At 52.7% G+C, this 22,714-nt stretch overlaps 2 protein-coding genes across 3 annotated transcripts in view; both read left to right on the top strand.

Annotated features, from left to right (window-relative positions):
- The window catches only part of MAPRE3 (microtubule associated protein RP/EB family member 3), a 48,349-nt gene extending 41,168 nt beyond the window's left edge, over positions 1-7,181 (top strand). The window contains exons 2-7 of one of the 2 annotated variants that reach the window (XM_054701259.1): positions 2,239-2,366; positions 3,333-3,478; positions 4,039-4,195; positions 5,558-5,712; positions 5,838-5,990; positions 6,232-7,181. In XM_054701259.1, the coding sequence (XP_054557234.1) occupies positions 2,246-2,366; positions 3,333-3,478; positions 4,039-4,195; positions 5,558-5,712; positions 5,838-5,990; positions 6,232-6,300 (801 nt within the window). In that variant the 5' untranslated portion in view covers positions 2,239-2,245 and the 3' untranslated portion in view covers positions 6,301-7,181. Of the gene's footprint in view, positions 1-2,238; positions 2,367-3,332; positions 3,479-4,038; positions 4,241-5,557; positions 5,713-5,837; positions 5,991-6,231 lie in introns of both variants that reach the window. The other variant, XM_037528375.2, reaches the window with a different exon arrangement.
- Positions 7,182-10,902: 3,721 nt separating this feature from the next.
- TMEM214 (transmembrane protein 214) lies at positions 10,903-21,284 on the top strand. The gene is made up of 17 exons (XM_037528361.2): positions 10,903-11,048; positions 11,998-12,197; positions 12,728-12,878; positions 13,154-13,288; positions 13,508-13,590; positions 14,031-14,136; positions 14,250-14,331; positions 14,605-14,706; positions 15,065-15,206; positions 15,579-15,670; positions 15,888-15,936; positions 16,131-16,244; positions 16,475-16,592; positions 17,364-17,460; positions 17,649-17,817; positions 17,946-18,097; positions 18,280-21,284. The coding sequence occupies exons 1-17, from the start codon at positions 10,904-10,906 to the stop codon at positions 18,404-18,406; spliced, it is 2,064 nt and encodes a 687-aa protein (XP_037384258.1). The 5' UTR covers position 10,903; the 3' UTR covers positions 18,407-21,284.
- Positions 21,285-22,714: the final 1,430 nt, after the last annotated feature.

The following is a 22,714-nucleotide window of genomic DNA, read 5'->3' as shown; positions in this document are numbered from 1 at the left end:
CGTGTCATTCAGTCATTCAACAAATTTGCTGAACGCCTGGCCTATGACAGGCCTGGAAACTACACTCCTGGCTTCCAGGTGCTCACTGAGCAGGGAGCCCAGGGGTTAGTGCAGGGCAGTGGATTCAAACCTATGGTGTACGAGAAGAACCAAGAATCAGAAAGAATCAAAATTATCCACGGAAATCTCAAGAATGGTCAGCTCCTGAGTCCTTAGAAGCCATTTTTTGTCTCTCTTGGCTTCTTGGCCCTAGCTGATCCCTTTCTCTGGACAATGAGGACAAGGTCTACTTTTTAAAGGAGGGAGGATTAGGAATAAACAAGAGGGCTTCTCCATTTTCCTTCAAATAATTCATTGAAGTTTAATGTGCATCTAATGAGATTCAGTGAAATGTATGGGGGAGGGGCAGGGAGCACAGCCTGGCAGATGCCAACTGAACCTCCTCCAAAGCAGCTTCTCCAGTTCCACTGCAGACCCCCAGGGCATCTCCTTCAAGCACAGGTTCTGACTCAGTAGGTCTAGGGTGGGGCTCAAGAATTGAAATTTCTGACAAGCTGCTACCCGCACAGCACCCAGGCTCCAGTTTGAGAACCACTCGAGCAATTTGATCAGAGAGTGAGGATGAGGTGGGGGCAGAATTCCAGACAGAAGGTGAGCCAGGAGCTGCCAGTGCCCCCAACTGGGGGAGCAAAGGGGAGGACAGGGCTGAAGAGGTGGGGCTCATTTAGGGGGTTGATTAGTGGTGGGGAGCGTCACATTATAGGACAGGTGCCTACAGGGGAAGGAGGGTGGGCCGGGTGGGTCCTTCCTTCACAGAGACACTGCATATTAAAGCTAGAGAAATGTCTTCCCTCCAGAAATACACACAGTTGTCAAAATACACAGTCCTTTGCTCTCTCTGTTTCCGTTTCTGATAAAGACTTAGTTACGAGAAGTATTTCCTTTTTCCCAGGGCAAGTCAGTGATAAACAGCAGCTGACCCTGGGCCTCTGGGTAGGGAAGAAGTGGGTAAGGAGGCCCTCCCGCTGCTGCCAGAGAGGGACGCCTCTGCTCAGCTCCAACTGTGGGTTGTGGTGCAGGAATGTAGCGCCAAGGTTACCAAAAGAGGCAGAAATCCCAAATATCTCAGTGTGAAATATCCCAACTTTGAAATGCTGCGCACTGATTTAAAACTGTTTCCAACACTGGGGTGGGATCCTTGGCAAACTCGTCGACCAGGGTCTCCTTTATGGCTGCTGGTTGACAGGTCTTCTAGATAGGTTCTGACCACAGCAATGTCGGGCATGGGCAGGGGGAAGGAGAGGCTGGAGGCTGGAGTGCCTTCCAGGAGGCTTCTGTGAGCTGAGGGGACACATAAATCCCAAGGTAGAGGAAGGGGAGCTGCAGGTCTTGGCGAGTGATTGGCTCTGTGGATGGGGGAGCAGGCTGTTTCAGACAGCACCATACGTTTCTGACTTGGGGAACCAAGTGACCAGTGGTGCCATTGACTGGGATAATGAATACAAGAGCAGGAAGGAAGGTTCTGGACAAGCAGAATTTAGATGCCGGTGGGCCCATACATGGGAATATGGGGTCTGTAGTCAGAGCAGAGGCAAAGGTGAGTGGGCTTTCTGGAGCCCAAGTCTGGCCAGGTTACTGTCTGCTTAAGATCCTCTAATGGCTTCCCGTTTTTTAAATAGAAAGGCCAGACTCCTCATAGTAAACAAAGCCCTTGGCAGTCTGTCCCTGCCAACCTCACAGTGCCACACCCCAATATAAAAACCTGCTCCCCAGGCCTGCTGAGCAACTCGGAGTCCCATAATAAGCCAGGCCTTTGTTCTTGCCGGTCCATGGGCCTGCAGTGTCCTTCTGTCCATCCTTTCATGTGTTTGGAAAATTCCTACCTCTCAGGCTTCAACATCCCTGCTCAGAAGCCTGTCTGACCCTGTCAAGCAGATCACCCCCTTCTTCATGCCTCCCCTGGACTTCATATACTTGCCTGTCTATAAATTCCTCCACGCAAAACTCCTCCACATCTCGCTAAACTACACCAGCAGTTCTCAGCACTGGTCCCGCACAGTGTAGACACACAGTAAATGTCTAGAATGAGTAAGTGGCCCTTCTCCCAGAGGGCAAAATGCAAGACTGGTATGGAGAAGAGGAATCTCATTCCCAAGGGCCTTCTGGCTCCTCCTCTCATGCAGATGAAGACAGCATGAGGCCCCGGATGCTGACCTTGCCTTTCCTATTTCTTGGCAGCTGGGGTATGGCCGTCAATGTGTACTCCACATCTGTGACCAGTGAGAATCTGAGTCGCCATGATATGCTCGCATGGGTCAACGACTCTCTGCACCTCAACTACACCAAGATAGAACAGCTCTGTTCAGGTAGGAGGCTGGAGATGGGGTCATGGGCCCCGCTGGAGGGAAACAGAGGGAAGGCAGAAGGCCAAGCAGCCACAGCTGAGACTGGAACTTACACAGTAGTCCCCCGGGTCCGTGGGTTCGCTTCTGAAGGACTGTCAACCTTGGTCCGGAATATTACATACACTGAGATATTTTCAGAGAGATCACATTCACATCATTTATATTCCAATGTATTGTTGAAATTGTGCTAATATATTACCAATTATTATTAATCTTTTATTATACCTAAGCTATAAATTAAAATTTATCCTTGGTATAGATGTACAGGAAAAATTACGGTATATGTGGGGTTCCCAAGTCTCCGAGGCATCCACTGGGTCTCGGAACACATCCCAAATAAAGGAGGGCTGCTGTAATTAAGATTAAGGAGCAAAGCTGTAGAAGCATGAACTAATCAAATAATAAGCTGTAATAAGCTGTAATAAGGAAGTAGGGGTCCCTATGGGAGGGAAGAGCAGGAGAGCACAGTGAAGGGCTTTAGGGGAGCGTGGCTGTGGGGACCGACAGTGAAGCCACGGGTTGATGCACTGGGTCCAATCTCACCGCTCCAGATCCAAATCTAGTGTTTCTTGTAGTGCAGTCCTGGGCAAAAGACTCCATGCGTCTCACTCTGAGTTTTCCCCTCCATGAGATAGAGACGACGTCACTGTCTCGCTAGGGTTAAGTTGCACGGGTGCAGTGTGCAGTGTTCTGCTGTGGCGCTGGAGGGAACTGCATCGATACATAGTAAATGTCCTGAATCTTGGAAAGCTGGGGTGGTGGCGGGTGATGCTGGCCATGTCTATTCTGAAAGCAGGCCTGGCCCCAGTCCCAGGACAAGGAGAGAGGCGAGGAGCAGGGTGGTTTGGGAGGCCTGAGGAAGGGAAAGGGGGTAGCCCAAGCAGGAGAGCGGCCGGGACCCCCTCAGCCAGTTGTGCCTCTCCACAGGCGCAGCCTACTGCCAGTTCATGGACATGCTCTTCCCTGGCTGTGTGCACTTGAGGAAGGTGAAGTTCCAGGCCAAGCTAGAACATGAGTACATCCACAACTTCAAGGTGCTGCAAGCAGCTTTCAAGAAGATGGGTGTTGACAAAGTAGGTGCCTGCGCTCTGGGGGGCCCTGAGGAGCTGTGTGAGCCTGGGGAAGAAGATGGCCCGCCAGCCGGGTCAGCGGGCTGCTGGAGTCTGCAACTGTCACACCTCTCCACCCGTCCTTGGCTCCCCAGTGGGCGTGTCCCCACAGCTCAAGGCACAATGGAAACACCCATAACTGTCCCATCCCATGAGAGCCCTGTCCCTCCTCCTCTCTGGACCCCATCCCTCCCAGCTGTTGAGGCCCGGCACACTGTTCCTGTGAAGCCCTCTCTGGAGGCCTAAGGCTCTGCTCACGCCACAGGGGCTTCCACGTCCCCCCACGCCCCGCCCCAGGCAGCAGCGCCCAGGGCCACCTCCCCACACAGTGGCTCCTGTGCCTACAGGAAAGGGCTATCTCCGCATCCAGGCCGGGCGGCAGCCTCCCCATCTGCTCTGGTCCCTGGGATGGGGCCTGGTGCAGCCGAGCACTGGCCTTCCTGAAAGCGGGGGTCCTCTCGCTGAGGAAGCTGGCCCTGCCGCCGCAGCTGGTTAAACTTGTCTGCTTCTGTGGTCTGTTTCAGATAATTCCTGTAGAGAAATTAGTGAAAGGAAAATTCCAAGATAATTTTGAGTTTATTCAGTGGTTTAAGAAATTCTTTGACGCAAACTATGATGGAAAGGATTACAACCCTCTGCTGGCGCGGCAGGGCCAGGACGTAGCGCCTCCTCCTAACCCAGGTGATCAGATCTTCAACAAATCCAAGAAACTCATTGGCACAGCAGGTAACGTGCCCGAGCCGGGGGAGGGAGTGTGGGGGGCCGGGCCGGCAGGGCTCTATAGCCCGGAGTGCCCCTGTGCCACCTGGCCCGGCCCCACCAGCCTAGAGGAGACTGTTATCACGGAGTTCAGATGACGCCGCCTGCTGCCTGCTGCTTAGACCAGGGGGTGTCGCCATGGGGAGGAGAGGGCTCCAAAGATTGCTGGGAGAGGAGAGCCTCCTGCACCAGCCCAGGAAAACTGGCCATGAAGTTGGCCATGCGAAGCCTGGGGCATGTCCTTCCAAAGCAAGAGCTCACTGTGTGCCTCGAGTGATGGGGCAGCGCTTGGCTCCTCCTCCATTTGTCCATCCCGGCCCAGAGCCTGGTGCCCACACCACAGAGCCTCCTTGCCCCCTGCCCACTCCAGGAGCAGGAATTTGCCAAGTGTGAGCCCATCCCTCCCCACACCAAAGGCCCGCATTCCTAGGTGAGATTACTCTCTTGAAATGAGGCCTGCTCAGGTCTCTAAAGTGAAGGAAAGGAAGCAGCAGGGACTCTGGGGGATGAGAGGCTGGGGGAGAAGGGAGAGGAGCAGCCCCAGCCTGCATCTGAACCCGTCATAGCAGAGCCTACTCCTCTGTCTGTGCTGCTGCCCCGCCTGGGCCTGCCCCACTCACCTGCTTGCTTTGCTTAGAAGCAGCCAGTTCTGTCTAGGGAGCTGCCCGGCTGGAGAACAAGTAGCCACAGCATGCAGGGCGGGTGGGAGGTGCGGGAGTCCCAGAGTCAGGCCCAGCAGAGGGCCCAAAGCCTCTCCTGAGGCAGGGGCGGAGGGAAAGGCCAAGGCAGGTGTCTGTTGCACCCTCTATACTTGAGCCCCTGAGGCTGAGATCACCACAGGAGTGTGACTTTGGGCTGGGATTTCTGTTAGGAAAGGCCCAGCCAGAGTCAGATCCAACACCCTGCATCAGTTGCTTTTCCTCAAGCTCCAGCTGTCAGTAGGCGAGGGGCCCCAAGTCCTTCAGCCCCACTTCCCAAATTTGCTTTCCCAGTTTCCCTCATCTCTCCCTCAGGCTCTCCTCCCTCCCAGCACCTCATCCCTTCTTTAATTCCCTGTAGTCCTGCTCGCCCAGGCTTGCCAAAGGGCTGCCTAGCTGCTGTGGTGTCACGTGTGGCCGTGGCTTGAGGCCTAGATGTAGATGCCCCTCCTGAGAGGGACAGAAGGGGAGGGGTGCCTGCCTTTCGCATGGCCCTGCCACCCCGCCCCGCAGTTGTCACACAGGCTGTCTCACGCCACGCGAGCCCAGAGCTCACGGCCCCACCTGACTTTTCTCCTCTGGGCAGTTCCACAGAGGACGTCCCCCACAGGCCCTAAAAATATGCAGACCTCTGGCCGACTGAGCAACGTGGCTCCACCCTGTATCCTCCGAAAGAATCCCCCGTCAGCCCGAAATGGCGGCCATGAGGCTGATGCCCAAATTCTTGAACTCAACCAGCAGGTGAGTGGGATGGCGACGGTGGCTGAGACCGCCCTGCCACAAGAGCTCGGCCCTGCCAGTACCAGGGCAGGAAGGGCGGTCCGAGGCAGGCCCCCCTGCTTGAACACCTCCTTCTCCCCAAGCAGCTACTGGACCTGAAGCTGACGGTGGACGGGCTGGAGAAGGAGCGCGACTTCTACTTCAGCAAACTCCGGGACATTGAGCTCATCTGCCAGGAACATGAGAGCGAGAACAGCCCTGTTATCTCAGGCATCATTGGCATTCTCTATGCCACTGAGGTGAGCTCGGCCTTCACCTACAAATGTCCCAGGCCCTCGGGGCCCTCCCCTCTCCTGGCCGGGCCCTCGGGCCAGAAGAGAACATAGACTGATGAGGGGAGCAGGGTGACATGAGCAGCCCAGGAGGACATAGAGCCTTAGCAGGAACAGAGGACTGTTCCAAGGACTGCCCCTTGTCCCAAGACCCCTAAGTGCACGCCCTCAGCCTGTCTCACCTATTCCTCTTCCTCCCGCTCTCCAGGAAGGCTTTGCACCCCCGGAGGACGATGAGATTGAGGAACACCAACAAGAAGACCAGGACGAGTACTGAGGGCAGCTCCAGCCCTGGCTGACTGCACGACTTCCCCGTGCCTCCCCGCCCCGCCCCCGCCCCCACATTATAATCCTTTCCTTACAGCCAGTCGGCCGGGTGCTTTGTGTCAGTGCCGCAGCATGGGGAAGCCAGGCCTGCAGGGCTCGGGGCGTGGGGCAGGTGAGCCGGCAGAGGCCCCGTCCTCCTGTGGCACTGGCCCAGCGGGCAGGACCCCTGCCCACTCCCCACCCCTATTTATTTCCGTTGTCTCTATGCTGTGTCGGCCAACACTTCCCAGGGTGCTGCTGCCACCCACCCAGCCAGCCACCTGTTCCCCTGACAGCCAGCAGCTGTATATTTGACAAAGTCATTGGTATATTTTTACTTACTGGGTTTTCCTTGCACTTTACCTGTTCTTTCCCAGGACTGACAGCACGGGCTTCGGGGCAGTGTGCCTGGCTGGGCCTCCCTCCCCTGTTGCGGGGGCCATTGCAGGACTCACCAATTATTTATTTTGTCTTCGGACTGCCCAGTAGTTGAGGAGAAAACTGATGTCAGGAGAGGGATAGGGGGACTGAGGAGGGGGCGCCTTAGGCCCCGGTGGTCAGGGAGAGGGAGGGGAACATGCAAGGGATGAGAATGACTTCCTGGCACCAGGCTTGCCCACCCTCAGCCCCTGCCCCAGCACCACAGCCCAGCACTGCCCCGAGGCCCCCAGCCACTCCCTCCTGCAGCTTAGTTCATACCACACAGACTTTGCCTGGATCCTTCTGTGCGTCTGCCTCCCATCGCCCGCCTCCCCAGCCCCTGCCCCTTGGGCCACCCAGCCTGCATATGTGTTCTCTTTTATTTAAATAAACTTGTGTGGTAAAAGTCCATACCATGTCTCCCTCAAGTGAGCCACAGCCTGGGTCTCCGTGCTTTTCTCCTCTTGAGCGCCCCCTCTCCAGAGGCCATGGCCCACAGCACTGCTGCCACCACTCTCTGGTCCAGAAGCCGCTATTGGTGCTTGGCCTCCGAGCCCTGCTGTGACTCCCAACACTGGTGCGAGGCCTCTAAGAGAAAGCCTGGAGGCCCAACCCCAATCACTGAGGAGGAGTAAAGTTCAAGGCCTCGACTGTGATGATGGGCAGCCCAGCAAAGCCACTGGGCAACAGGATAGCCTGGCCAAGAAGTGCTTTAAGTTGCATGGTGCCTCTCACCCCTTGGCAAAGCTCACGCACCTCTCAACAGAGATCCATCTGGGGACAGGTCTCGTGACAGAGCAAGCCTTGGGCAGTCACAAAGAGCATGTGGCCCCGAATGCTGAGGCCCGAGAGAACAGCAGTGTCCGAGCGGTTCCTTCTCCAAATCAAGGCTAGTGAGAAGGGAGAGTCAGGAACCCTTTCACATTGTCCACACAGTCCTTCCTCCCTCCCTAGTGCATGAGCAGGCAATGGACCATAATAACCGAGGTCCTGCAAACCCAACGGGGACCCATGTGGGTACAGCGTCAAACAGAGCCTTGGTAGTCATGTAGGCCAGCCCCTCATTTGCTGAAGGGACTGAGGGGTAGAAGTCATTCACTTACTTACCCAGCAAGTCTTGAGTGACAAGACTTACTTGTTGAAGGTTGTAAAAACCTGGACTAATAGTATTCAGACCTACTGACTCATGGTTCAGTGCTCACTTCCAAAGATCACAGAGGTGTCTCTAGAATGTTCCTCTAGCTTCAGGCTGACCTAGTGTTTCAGAGTTTCTGAGATGCCAGATGTTTCCTCATTCTTCTGAGTATGACCAAGCTGGGGTTGTGTTTCTTCTGGAACTCTGCCTTTTTCTAATGACTCCACATGCAAGCTTTCAATAAGCAGTTTGTGTCTGTTTACTCTTCATCCACATCATCTCCTTCATTTCACTCCCACTCCAACATAGACACTTCTAACCTTATTCTAGTTCTGTTTTTCTTCTCCAACAATTCCTTGCCTTTTATTTCTCTTTATGCCTAATTTTAAAATACTTTTCCTCCACAATTCCAGGATAGGTACTATAAAAGGATAAGATGGTGGTTCTTCGTTGCCAAGTGTTCAACCCAGGCCAAGACCTCATCCTGCTGGTAAAGTGGTGTGTTAGGCAGAATAATAATGGCTCCCCTCAAAGAGGTCCACCTCATAAATCCCAGAACCGGTGAATATGTTAGGTTACACGGGAGACGGGAATTAAAGTTGCAGATGGAATTATATTGCCATTTGGTTGATCTTAAAGTAGGGAAAAGTTATCCAGGGGGGCCCAATGGAATCACAAATGTCCATAAAAGCAAAAGTGGGAGTGGACAGGAGGAGAGAAAACCAGAATGATGCCACATGAGTGCAAAAGACTCCAACTGGTCTTGCTGGTTTTGAAGCTGGAAGAGGGCCTTGCATCAGGGAATGTGGGCAGCCTCTAGATGCTAGGAAAGGCAAGGAATCAGATCTCCCTCAGAGCCTCCAGAAAGGAACACAGCGCTAGTGACACCATTTTATTCCAGTGAGACCCATGTCAACTTCCACATCCACCTTCCAGAACAATATAATAACAAATTCATGTTGCTTAAGCCATCCAATTTATGGCAATTTGTTACAGTAGCAAAAGAAAACTAGTATCCTGGGTCAAACTGTGTTTCAGTGAGCTCACCCTTCTTGCCCCCATTGCTAGACACCCACCTGTTCTCCTTGACCCAATGTGCCCAAGCCCAAGCCCAAACCCCTGTGCCCAAGCCCACCCCCTGCCAGCTATTGTCTAAGACTGTTCTTCCAAAACCAAGAGCTCAAGGATGTAAAACCACAGCCTCCTTTCCCACCTCTTCCCAGTACCTCACACTCAGTGTTACCCTGGATAGCAACTGTAATTTCCTGTTTACACATTTGTCTCCCACACAGGCTTTGAGTTCCTCACAGTGTGAGATGCTCAGGTAGAGAAGAGGCTTAGAAAATGCTGCTGGATAAGTAAGTGAATGACATCTATCCTTTAGATGCCCAGTTGCATCAGATGATTTGCAGATTATTCCAAGGAAAGACAGAAGAGAATGCCCTTCCCCACCAAAATCAGGGTCTCTTCAGTGGCCATATTTGCAACAGAGAAGGGGTCAACCAAAGAGGGGATGCAGTTGTTGGACTCTGAGTAGAGCTACACCAATGACCTGGAAAATGATCAACTCAAGCACAATCTTGGCAAAAGTGTTCCATCTCAGAGCTCCCTGAGACAGTCAGTCATGATCAGGACTGAGTGGCTGGAGGACAGGCAGGAGGGGGACGCAAGAGTTGGTCATCTGACTTCTGTCATTCCCCTTCCCCACTCATCTTTCTCATAGCCCCACTTATCTTTTCAAAGCAGTGGATCATGCCACTTTCCCACTAGGATCTGGAGAATACCGACCCAATTTTGCAAGGTCAAGCTCCTGGAATCTGGGCTCAAATCCCTTCCCAACCTCATCTCCTCCATTAACCCATTAAGAACCACCACAGTGAACTATTCCCAGCTCCCCAGCCTTGCTTTGTCATGTTCTACAACTAGGTGTTTGCTTAAATGAATAAATCCACATAACCATTCTCCCTACCTGTCCTTCTTCCCAACCAATGAAAATTCTTCTATTCCTCAGGATTCCTCTCAAATGCCACCTCCTTCAGGAAGCCTTCTCTAATTTCAGTCCTGAGGAATTTATCATTCCCTAAGCTGTTGATCATGAGGGAATTTGGACTCTATTAGTTCTTACTGTGAGGCTGGCCTATGTCATACCTTGGTATGGCAGATATGAATCTCATCCTCAATGTAGGTGTACAGGAATTGCACATCTCCCCTTGCTTGTGATAAATCACTTTCACCTTTCCTCATCCTCCCCTGCTGGGATAATTCAAGTTTCTGAGGTCTCACATGATACTGCAGCAAGGTGGAAGGTAGCCCGGCGAAGTGACAGTCTGAGCAGTCACCTGTTTGAGTAGGTCTTGGGCCTGGGGCTCCTGATCACTTCCCTGCCACACAAACTCCTTCACTAGGAGCCAGAACTGTCTCTCTCCCCTTTCCTGGAAGGGAAAAACCAGTCCCGGCTGTCCCAGACTTTTTCTGCCTCCTATCAGGACCCTCCCCTTCCTGCCCTCCAAACTCTGCCTCTTCCCTTGAGCGCTCTCCTCTTCCTTGTTCTTTCACAATAAATTTTTATAGCCCAATAAACCCAAAGTTAATCACTAGCAACAGAAAAACTAGCACTTTTGTAGAAGGAAGAAAGCATTCAATATCCAAACGCTCCCAGTGAGTGGGAACTATTTCCTTACATCCTTCCAGCACTACTAGAAAGGAAACAAAAAGCCCTAGCAGTTAAATTTCCACCAAGCCACCCCGTGCAATGGCCTTCACACAACAGGTGCCCAGTAAAAGTTTTCTGATTTGAACAGCCCCTCATCTCAACATCTTAAGAGCCTGGAGTTTGCTAAGAAGGAGCCCCAACCCCTCGCGGAGGAGACCCTGGCGAAGCCGAGAGACTACAAGTCCCAGGCTGCCTTGCGGGCGGCGTCAGCGCCGCGTGGCCCCGCGAGGAGACGTGGCAGAGCGAGGCGCGGCCACACGGGACCGGAAAGCCCAGGGAGGTGGCCGTGGCGGGAGGGTCGGAGCCATGGCGGGCAGGACTGCGGGTGTGGGGCGCTGGGAGGTGGTGAAGAAGGGGCGGCGGCCCGGGGCCGGCGGCCGAGGTAAAGGCGGCGGAGGCGACCGCCGGGCGCTCGGGGAGGCGAACGGAGTGTGGAAATACGACCTGACCCGTGAGTACCGCCCGGCCCGCCGCTCGCCGCCGCCGGCCCCGGGCCTGCCCTTGCAGGGTGGCGGCGCCCACAGGGAAGAAGCACCCCGGCTCCTCGAGGCGTGAGCTGCCCGCGGCTCAGCACCTCCCAGTTGAGCAGCGCGACCCTTGCGGTGTGTTTTAAGCCCCACCGGAGGTAGCCTGCGGGAGGTCATGGCTGGTAAACTGAGGCCCGGGGAACTGGGATGCCTTGTCTAGAGTCGCATGGCAGAGGGGACTGGGATTCCGGTCTTGCACGCTCAGCTCATTGCACGCGCGCCCACACACACACACACACACACGCTCACACTCTACCAGCTGTTCCCGGCCCAAGCCCTGTCCCTGGGCAGGTGGCAGAGCTGAAAAGAGCCATCCTGGTCCCTTATATTTGGTGCCTCCTTAAGTTACCGCACATGGGGCGGGGCAGGCGCGGACAGTAGGCCCAGAGGGCAAATGAGCCACCCTCCCACCCCTCCCCACCCTCGCCCCCAATCATTGTTTCCTCAGTCTCCCGGAGGACTGAAGAAAGCTTACCACTTGTTGATTATACAGTTGTCACATCTGAATCATGAGGAATTGGGGTAGAACCAAGATGGGAAAATCCTGACCTCCCGACTAGTACAGGCTCACCAAAGCAGCCTGCTCTGTGTATCTGACCCCACCACTAATTCTCACAGACTCAGATTTATCTTATAAAAAAAAGTCTCATGCCAATGAAAGAGCCCATGAACTCAAGAGCTGTGATGAGGGAAAGAAGCAACCAGGAGGACTCCCTGGATTGCTGCTTAAGGAGGGCAGCAAGAAGGGGCTTTGAGGCAGGCTCCTTTCTGGAGATGAATTTGGGTGACATTGTAGGAGAAGGACTCACTTGTCACTGTGAGGTGCTTCTGACTCAAGGATGGCCTTCCTTTCTCTTGCCTGTTATCATCCAGCTCCAATCCAGACTACAAGCACCCTCTATGAGCGGGGCTTTGAGAAAATCATGAAACGGCAGAATAAGGAGCAGGTTCCACCCCCTGCTGTGGAGTCTAAGAAACCAATGAACAAGAAGCCAGCTAAGAAAGCAACGACCCTCACCAACCAAAAGCAGAAACAGGGCCGCTTCCGCAGCCTGGAAGAGGCAATGAAAGCTGTGAGTGTGCCTAAACTTTAGGCGGGGAAAGGACAAGGACTTGGGGTATAGAGATGAAGGGGGGAGCCACAGCTGCAGGAACCGTGGAATTTGGGACACTTGCTTGACAGGAGGCATTCAGGAAAGGCTGGAGACCCCAAGGCACTTACGATGGAAAGGAAATATGTAGTTTATAGGGAAATTGATTAGTGAGAAGAACCCCAGGAATACCAGGAGGGGTTAGAGAAATCTCTTGTAGTTCTCGCCCCATGGAAGCAGTGATCTTTCGTTTTTCCATTTTATCCTCTGTTTTTTCCTTGAAGCTATGAAAGGCCTAAAAGTAGTGGGCTTTAAGATCAGCAATTCCAGCTACCTTGTATCTTCAAAGATCTGGATGCAGCAACATTGTGGCATTCCACTGCTTATGTTTAAAAGCAGAAGCCCTTTATTCTTCCAACCTCCTCCTAGTTCAGCCATTTTCCCACTGTCCTGTTGCCCTACACTCACAACTCACCCACAACTTACCATGAGGGGAACTGTGTCCCTGGCAGCTGGACGTGGCAGCTCTGCAGAAGGAACTGGACAAGAGCCAAAGTGTGTTCCCTGGGAACCCGTCGGTGTGGTTGAAGGACCTGGCCAGTTATCTCAACTACAAGCTTCAAGCACCTCTAAGTGAACCCACACTAAGCCAGCATCCTCATGGTTAGTTCTTCCAACTCCCTCAGACAAGTTCAAGAAAATTCTGAAAGGGCTGTGGATGAGCACCTTAGTGACAGAGCCCAGGACCCCCACTGTTGTGCTGTCCATGGGTGATTGGAGCTGCTTTCATATCGTGGCTGTGAACATTTCTGGGCCTCATTGGGATGGGGAGGATGCCACCCTCAGTGCAGGGATCTCCACTGGCCACCTTCAGAGAGAGGCTCTCAGCTGGCAGGGGCGTCTGTTCCTAGTGCTGACGTGCAGCCTGTTGGCCGCAGACTATCCCTACAGCCTGGTGAGCCGGGAACTGCGTGGGATCATCCGCGGGCTCCTGGCGAAGGCAGCTGGGTCTCTGGAGCTCTTTTTTGACCACTGTCTCTTCACCATGCTGCAAGAGCTGGATAAGACACCAGGTGAGAGAGTCTGAGAGATAGCCCAGCCCCAACTTGTGAGCCCCTCTCTTTTTCCTGCTCAGAGTGGCTGGGTAGGTCTGTCTCCAGCAGAGAAATGTGCTAATCCTGACAGTACATTTTGAAAAGGGAGGAGGAGGTTAGGACTCACTGGGCCTGGGTTTTGGGCTCCCAGCTGCCAGAAGGGGGTTTCAGGTTTTCTGATAACACATATCTCTCCAGGGGAGTCACTTCATGGTTACCGCATCTGTATCCAGGCAATTCTGCAAGACAAGCCCAAGATTGCCACCATGAACCTAGGCAAGGTGAGCTCAGGGTGGTGCTAAAGATACCAGGAACCTAGAAGTAGGAGGGCGATGCAGAATCTCTGCCGATAGGTATGGGTCTTCTGCTAAGAGTTGGTGGAAGTCCCAGTAAGTCCAGTATTAATAGGTAGCACTATTAGCACTTACTGTCTGTCTCTGCTTTGTATACATATGGGGCAGATGCTGCTGTTATTCCCATTTATACATAAGAAGATTGAGTCAGAGGGGTTCAGTAACTTACCTTCAGTCGGTCAACCAGTAAGTGGCAAGTATGGGTGAAGCCACATTCTGGTGCCAGAGCCATCCTCTGAATCACTACCACTCCACTTCCCCTTGGCATGCCCCTCCTCTCCTAGTTGACGTCTCTCTTCCTGCCAGGCTTTGGGGATGTTTCTGGTATTTGGCCCTAGCCAAACCTGCCTCTCCGCCCATCTCCTCAGTTCCTAGAACTGCTGAGGTCCCACCAGAGCCGACCGCCAAAGTGTCTGACCATCATGTGGGCCCTGGGTCAAGCAGGTTTTACCAACCTCACCGAGGGACTGAAAGGTAATAAGTACATGGGAGAAGAAAGAGAAAAGGTCTTGGAGCCAGGGAGCTCCTCTTTAATGTCCCCAGGGCATCCAAGCCTGAGGTGTCCTCCCTGACCTTTGTCTCTGCAGTGTGGCTGGGGATCATGCTGCCTGTGTTGGGCATTAAGTCTCTGTCTCCCTATGCCATTGCGTATCTGGATCGACTGCTCCTGTAAGTCATGGGGGAACAGCAGGGGAAGGCGTGGGTGTCTACAGGTCACTATCTCAAAAACTGGGATGCTGTGATTCTGATCTCCATAGAAGGGAGGAAAATCAGGACCCAGCTTCTCCCAACCCAGAATGGGATGCTGAAGAGGAAAGGGAGGGAGTCATTAAGAAATGGGGGTAGCATTGTGTTCACCCCCTTTTTCCTGTTATTGGTCTTAGCTGGGATCATAGCCTGAGTGGTAAACTCCCACAAGCCTGTTTATTCCTTTCCCCATAGGATGCACCCCAACCTCACCAAAGGCTTTGGCATGATTGGCCCCAAGGACTTATTCCCACTTCTGGACTTCGCCTATATGCCCAACAACTCCCTGACACCCAGGTAGGGCTGCCCTGGGGCACACCTGCTGGGAGGGATCTAAGTGGAGGATCAGGAACAGGCAGTATATTCCTTTTCCTTCTCCTCCAGCCACCCTAGATCCTAGGTTCTCAACCTGCAAGTTTGAGGGCTTAACCCCCTGAAATCATGTGGCCCCTTGAATGTGTTGGCATATGGGCCTTTACCTGGCAAGAGGATCCATGACTTTCAGTAGATTTCCAAGCTGTCTGTGGTTCAGAGCATCACCAGGCTCTTAGTGACCTCCTCCCTGGCATAGGATATGGATGCGTAGGGCAGACAAAGGGGACATACCACACGGCTCCGTTTAGAGCTGTGCCTGGCTTCCTCACCCCCACCCTAGCCTGCAGGAGCAGCTGTGTCAGCTCTACCCGAGACTGAAGGTGCTGGCATTGGGCGCGAAGCCGGAATCCACCCTGCATACCTACTTCCCCTCCTTCCTGTCCAGAGCCACCCCTAACTGCCCCCCTGAGATGAAGAAAGAGGTGAGGAGATGATGGGAGGCTCCTTCCTTCCCAAGGCTCTGCTACAGATGCCCCTGTCTGCTGACGGAAGGCCCTGTCTACCCGGGCTCCCCTGAACTCACTCCTGACAGCTGCATGCCCCATTCCCTCATGTTCTGCCCTCAGAAGAACAGTGCTGAACAGATGGCACACTCAGGTCTGGCTGGTCTCTGATGTCCAGCCCCTTGTCGGCAAGTGGTCTTCCAGCTCAGGCTGTAGCTGGGGAGTGGTACCCTTCCCCTTGTGCCTCTCAGGAATTTCTGGGATCTCCCCCCTTTAGGGTAGAGGGGTGGCCTCAGGAGGCAGGTGGCCCCGTGCCCCAGCAGGCTCTTCCTTCTTCTGTTCCCTGTGCAGCTCCTGAGCAGCCTGACTGAGTGCCTAACGGTGGACCCCCTCAGCGCTAGCGTCTGGCGGCAGCTATACCCCAAGCACCTGTCACAGTCCAGGCAGGTGGGGGATGGGAGGGTCACCCACCTCTCTCCTGTCCCTATTGTTTGGGCTCATACCTCAAGTTGAGTGGGCACATTGCTTGGAGGCCTCTAGGAAGCAAGTTCTTCCTCAGAGTGGAAGGTGGGATGGAGAGTCTCAACTTGAAGGGGCCGATGAAGGTAAGAGGGGTCAAGTGGGCCCCCTGATTGGAAGGGATTGTGCTTTTCCCCACAGCCTGCTGCTGGAGCACTTGCTCAAGTCCTGGGAGCAGATTCCCAAGAAGGTGAGCTGGGAGGGTATGGCAGGTTGAGTCTTGCCTGGGTTCTGAGTTTGTACCCTTCGGCCATGTTCCCCCCTCCCCTGAGAAGGTGTTCTGTTTTTGTATTTGGCATGGAAAATAAAATAAGGCAGGGTGGAGGCTCAGAACTCCCTATGGGTCAAATCTTACATTCTCAACCCACTCTTTTTACCCTACAGACACAGAAATCTTTGCAAGAAACCATTCAGTCCTTCAAGCTTACCAACCAGGAACTGCTGAGGAAGGGTAACTATAAGAACCAGGATGTCGTCACCTGTGATATGGCCTGCAAGGTAACGGCGCCCAGCCCTCCCCTGCCCACACACTGTCCTGCATCTGTCTCAGTACACCCTGGGTTGGGCCTGGATCCCATCCCTGCCCCACCTGTCTCGGGAATACCCTCTTCTTCTGGAGTAATAGAAGGCTTGATCTTCCTGGAAGGCGTAGCTTGAGGCCTGCCTTAAGAGGCAAAGACTAGCCCTTCCCCCTTATGACCATTCCTCCCTGACCCCTCTCTGCCTAGGGTCTACTAGAGCAGGCCCGGGGCTTCCAGCTGCCCTGGACAAGGCTACTTCTGTTGGTGCTGGTCTTTGCCATAGGTTTCCTGTGCCATGACGTCCGGTCACACAGCTCTTTCCAGGGTAAGCAGGGATCGTAGGTGAGGAAAGTAACATGGGGGTCTGGCATAGAGCTTTGTGCAGCATCCCCCACCCCCATGCCCACAGCTTTGCCCTGATACTGAAGCCAAACATTTTGCAGACAAACTTCTCTGTCCACTGCGTTAGCACCCCCACTTCAGGTCAGTCTAGTGCTTTGTGGTATATTAATACTCGTATATTCAGGCCTCCCTGGTGGTGCAAGGGTTAAGACACAACCTATGAAGCTGTCCGCAGCCACTGCAGCACAAGTTCGCTCCCCCACCAGGGAGCTACCCACATGGCGCAGCAGACCTCTCCTGACTCACCCGCTGCTCCCCTCGGCAGTGTATTTCAGTAGATCCGCCTGTTCTGCTCCCCACTCTGTCTCTGGTGAATCCTCTGACCCCTCTGGCCTGTACCCCAATCCTCTCACATCTCTGGCCTGTAACCCAATTCTTGTATACATAAATAAATAAATTTTTAAATAAACAAACAAATAAATAAATAAATACTCATAGATTCATGGTCTCGTCTGAGTAGCTGTTAACTCCTTTTTAATTTCCGAGGAAATTGAGGATCAGAAAGTTTTGACCGTTAGCTTAAGATCACGGCTGATAGGTAGAAGGGCAGACCCTCAAACCCAGGGCTTCCTGAGACCTAAGACCAGGGCTCTCCCTAGGCCCGCCGTCCTCCAAACATGCTTTAGAGCAGACTAGAGCCACCTCTGCAGCCTATGGGCACACTGAGTGCTCACCAGAGGTCCCCTTTACTCAGCCTCCCTCTCTGGCCGGTTGCTTCAATCATCTGGTTTCTTGCCTGCCAGCCAACAAGTATGTGCCAAGCTCTACTCCTACAGCCTGCAAGGCTACAGGTGAGCACTTCCCGGGGATGGGGTGGGGAGCAGAGGAGGGTGTGCAGGGTGGTGACTGCACTGCACTGACCATCAGTGAGCAGTGGCTGTGGTTTTCTTTTCCCAAGGCTTCCCTTCCCCCAGCTCTTCCTGGGGAGCCGAGCTTTCTGAGGAAACTCATTGCCCTCCTCCTCCCCCCTCTTCTGCAGCTGGCTAGAGGAAACATTGCCGGCCTGGGGCTCACAACTGCTGACGGTGATGAGGCCCAGCTTGCAGATGGTCTGGGACTGCACTAATGCCATGTTCAGCTTCCTTTCTGCCCACTTTGCCTCCCTCCTAGCCTGGTTGGGGAACATCATCACCAGCCTCTCCCAGAGGGTAAGCCAGTGGCAACCTGGTGTCCCTGGGACTGATTTCTTGGGAAGGCGCAGGCGTGTGTGGACTGGGTCCTCAGGGCCGCCATGCATTCCCCAGCACTCCAACCCCGTTCATTCTCCACGGTCCAGCTACAGACCCAGCTCCCCGATGGCCTGAACCAGCTCCTCCATTCTCTGCGGGAGCTGCTCCTGCTTCTCTATCAGAACGTGCTGCTGCCGTTGTGGCACGTGCTGCTGGAGGCCCTGGCCCTGGCCCAGGAGCACTGCCACGATGTGTGCGGGTAAGACCCCACCCTGGCTCCGTGCCCTTTCCCCAGGGACAAGGCCCCCGTGTTCAAGGTCTCCCTCTGCCTTGCCTGCCCTCGTTCATCCCTTGGCCCCTCCAGGATGCAGGTTTGGTCTGAGCCGCAGCCCTGTGACTTGGTACAGATGCACACCACTCACTGCTCTGCTTTCTCCTTAGAGGTGAGGTAACCTGGGACTGCGTGAAGACACAGTTCGGCGAGGCTGCCCGCTGGACTTGGCTCCGCCTACAGGACGCCACAGTGGCTTTCTTGGACTGGGCAATTTCCTTGATTTCCCAGCAGTAGGCCCTGCCTCCCACAACTGGATTTTGTCCGGGGCAGGTCCTCTGAGACTGCTGGGTCGGTAGAGGGTGCCATTCTGCATGGGGTCTTTTTTATTTGGTGCCTAAGTTTCGTCTCCTAGGCAAGTGGCCAGTTGCCTCTGCCCCAGTTCTTCCATCTTTGGTGAAGACCAAGCCCAGAGGTACCCCACCTCCTACCCATGATTCCACTGGACACTGCTCTGGCCCTGTTGCACATCGCCCTCAGCTCTGTCCTTGGGGTGGTAGTCTCTCTCACCTCCCCTTGTCTCCAGCTCTCCACTTCCTTCCATCTCATTCCTAAAACCCCTACAGCTCATTTCCAAAAAGGTGACTCCAGCAAGCAACTGCTACGTTCTTCTGATGAGCCACAGCAGAATAAAGGAAGGAACTTCCAGAAGAATATTATACCACAGTCGGCAGTAGCAGCTTCACACCTACCCACAGCCTGGGTGTGGCTGTCAGCGGACTCGGAGGCCTGGGTAGAAAGGCCTCACCTCCAAATGTCCAACTTAGTTCCTTCAAGGACCTAATTCCTCACTGTCTATTCCCCTTCAGTGCTGGGGGGTGGGGGAACAGCTCTGCCTCAAGGGTTAGCTTCTCTCTGCTGACCACTCCTACTCTCTTTCTGGAGAACAGAGCCCAGGTGGTTGTGTGCTTCTGATCCAGGGAACCTTCCAGTAACATGTTGAGACGGTGTTCAGCATATGGTTCCTGGGCATGCCTACTAGACGGAATAAAGGACATACTGATTTCTAGATCTCTGCATCCTCAGCTAGGAATTCCCAATGTGGAACAGCACAACAAAATATCAGGCACCTGCATATTCTCCTCTGACCTCCTGTGCTCCTGGGATTTGCTGCCACTGATGTAACAATTGAGCTTTTAGCAGAGAATGCCCACACCCACCATGCTCCAGTTTGGTCTACTGAGAGTTACAGATGCACTCCTCCTGTCCCCCTAATCATACTGTCTCATCTCTGTGATTCAAGTCCCAGGAAGTGCTTTGATAGCCTGAGTATTTTCCAATGTTTGGAAAAGTGGCTCCTAGCAGACTTCCTGGCCAGTGAGCAGGAGTGACTTCTAGGTCCTTCCCAGACCTTATTAATAGCTTCATTTTTATAAGCGGAAGTTTTAGACCTCCAAGAGACCTAAGCATTTAAGAGTTTATCACAAACTTCCCCTGGTTTCCCACGCCCCCCCCCCCCTTTTTGTTTTAGTTAGGCTGTTTAATCCAATGACTGCACAAATATTTCAGTTCTTGAGAGTCTGTCCTTGAAATACATACGCAGTCCCGGAGGTACACTGTCACTCCAGCTCCCATAGGCTGGTTTCTGTGTCCATCATAAATGCCTGAGATGATGCCTGAGTTTCCAGTGGTGAGGTTCTAAGGTAATAAGCATGGAAAAATCTCGACACAGTGAGCATCTCACTCTTGTTCCCTTTCCTTACTAGGACACAACTCCCTAATCTCTGAGATTTAAGCAGCCCACAGTGGGCAGAGTTCACTCTCCTGGTGGCGCTCACGACGAGTTTTACCAGAAAAAAAGAAACCCTGATAGGCAAAGGGCCAGGTCTAGGGCTAGGCAGGATCCTAATGTCTTGTTTCTGGGTTCTTCCTTAACCAGCCAAGCGGGACCCTTAAGGATAGTTGCCGCATGTTCAAGCCAAGTTGAAGAGGGGCCTGAGTTGGTGACACACAGGACATCATTATGCGATGACATGGAGTCTGGCCACTCAGCAGCTCCGAGAACACCATTTCCAGAGCTGCCCTGGTCGCTAGTGTGGGCACTGCATTCGCCTTTTTGGGTTCATACACTACCCAACTCTACAATCCAGGAATGCAACACTTCTCTTTATCGCTTAATTGGGTCTCTAGATCCTCTCTGGAGTGTCAGGGATACCAACAGCCTAATAGGCTTTATTTTGTAGACATGTTTTAACCCAGTGTCGCAATTGTCCAGAATTTTTCCTCTGCCAGAGAAGTACAGCAGCGCACCTGCTGTCCCTTACAGTAAACCAGACATCCAGATGGCTCATGTTTGCAGAACAGTATTATTAACACAGGCATCCAAGCTGAGCCAGTGCGTGGAGCTGTGTGGGCTGGCAGAGAGGCCTGCTCCAGGGAGTACAGGAGTACACCTCGCCTCAGGGTCTTGTCTGGACAGTGCAGCTTCACACACCGCTGGAGGTGAACAGATAGTATGCCATAAAACCAAAGGGCAGTTTGAACATGGTTATCTTAATATAGTTATTGTCAACCACATCGTGGCTCATTTGAAATCCTTTCCATTTTTCTAATTTTTTAAAACACCCTACATATTCCTCCAGTTATTTGTACCTAGTCTACAACTTCAGCTTTAGAAAAGGACAGTTGGTGGGTAGCTGACTTGCTGCAGATAATGTTGCTGGGCTCACACTTGGCAGCATTTTGGATCTGTGTCCAAAGCCACCACACTTAAGGGGGAGTGTGTCCCATGAAGAGAGGCAGGCCTAGCTGGCCTTAGTCCAGAATGACCCAGTTTTCAGTTACACGGACATTTCAATGGTGAGTGGCCTCTGAATATTTTAATACGTCTTATCTCCGAATGGGGTTTGGACACCATTAGGAGTGAGCACTTAAAGTGACCCATCCTTTTTCTACATATTCTTGAGTTTTGCTCACTAAAGGGCTTTGCTTGTGTCCTGATGTATTTCATTTTTACAGGGCTGTTTCACTGCCCCATTTGAGGTATAAGAAGAAATGGGGGGAGGAAAGAGTTACCACTATTCAGGATATGAGTGAAAACCTAAATACTGGACAGTCTTCCTGTTAATAAAAATATGATTCAATGTGTTGTTGCATGTGCCTTGGTATAATTTTTTTTACCATATTAGCATGACAGTTATTCTGCACTCAGGCTCTCCCGCTGCCCATGTCAATGAACCTGCACCAACACATCACTATACCCCGAAGTCCATAGTTCACAAGAAAGTTCTCTCCTGGCGGTGAACAGTCCATGGATTTGGGCAAATATATAACATGTGTCCACCCTTATGGTATCATGCAGGACAATTTCCCTACTCTAAAAATCCTCTGTTCCCCACCTATTCATCTCTCACTCCTGTCAACCCCTGGTAATCTTTACTGTCGCCATAGTTTTGCCTTAATAAAATACTATTGCCAGGGCCTCCCCGGTGGCGCAGTGGTTGAGCGCTGGGTTGCGAAGCTGCCTGCAGCCTCTGCGGCGCCGGTTCAATCCCCAGCTGCTCCCCGGCCACCGGAGGAGGGTCCCACATGGCGCGCAGACCTCTCCTGCCGCCTGCTGCTCCCCTCAGCAGTGTACTTTGGTCCTTCTGCCTGCTCTGCTCCCTGCTCTGGCTCTGGTGAATTTTCTCACCCTCCCGCGCTTCTGACTGTACCCAGTGCTTGTATAAATAAATAAATAAATAAAAATAAATCTTTAAAAAAAAAATCCATTAAAAAACAAAATACTATTGCCGGGGCCTCCCTGGTGGTACAGGGGGTTAAGTCTCAGTGGTGGCGCAGCGGTTGAGCGCTGGGTTGCGAGGCTGCCTACAGCCTCTACAGTGCCAGTTTGATCCCTGGCCACCGGGCAAGGGTCCCCCCCCCCAAAAAAAAAAAGTCTCCGCACTATGAAGCTATCCACATCCTCTGCAGCATGAGTCAATCCCCTATCCTCGGCTAGGTAGCTAAAGCAGGCCTCTTTTGTCTCGCCTGCTGCTCCCCTCAGCAGTGTATTTCAGTCAATCTGCCTGTTCTGCTCCCCACTATGTCTCTGGTGAATCTCTCGCCCCTGCATCTCTGGCCTATACCTCAGCTCTTGTATGCATAAATAAATCGTTTCCAAAAAATACTGTTAGTATAACACTTGCCAGTAGTTTCTTCTTTGCAGTTAGTACTATAGTGGTATAGTTAGTACTATAATAGACATTTAAGGTACTTCCACAACTGTTCATGGCTTAATAGGGTGTTTCTTTTTAGTGCTGAATATTACTCTGCTGTCTGCATGTACCACAGTTTATCAGTCCATCTACTGAAAGACAACTTCCAAGTTTTAGCAGTTAAAAAACTATAAACATCAGCAGGCAGGTTTTGTGTGGGCATATATTTTTCAACTCAGTAAAGTACCAAGGAGTGATCTTGCTGGATTCTATAGTAATATGTTTAATTTTGTAAGAAAATGCTACACTGTCTTCCAAAGTGGCTGTACCATTTTACATTCCCACCAGCAATGAATGAATTTCTGTCACAGCACATCCTCACCAGCATTTGGTGTTGTCATTGTTTTGG

This window comes from Talpa occidentalis, unplaced genomic scaffold (genome assembly GCF_014898055.3).
Source record: "Talpa occidentalis isolate TD23 unplaced genomic scaffold, MPIMG_talOcc4v2.1 talOcc4.5, whole genome shotgun sequence".
Lineage (NCBI taxonomy): Eukaryota > Metazoa > Chordata > Mammalia > Eulipotyphla > Talpidae > Talpa > Talpa occidentalis.
Note: the sequence above shows the minus strand (reverse complement) of the source record. Positions and strands in the feature narration are given on the sequence as shown.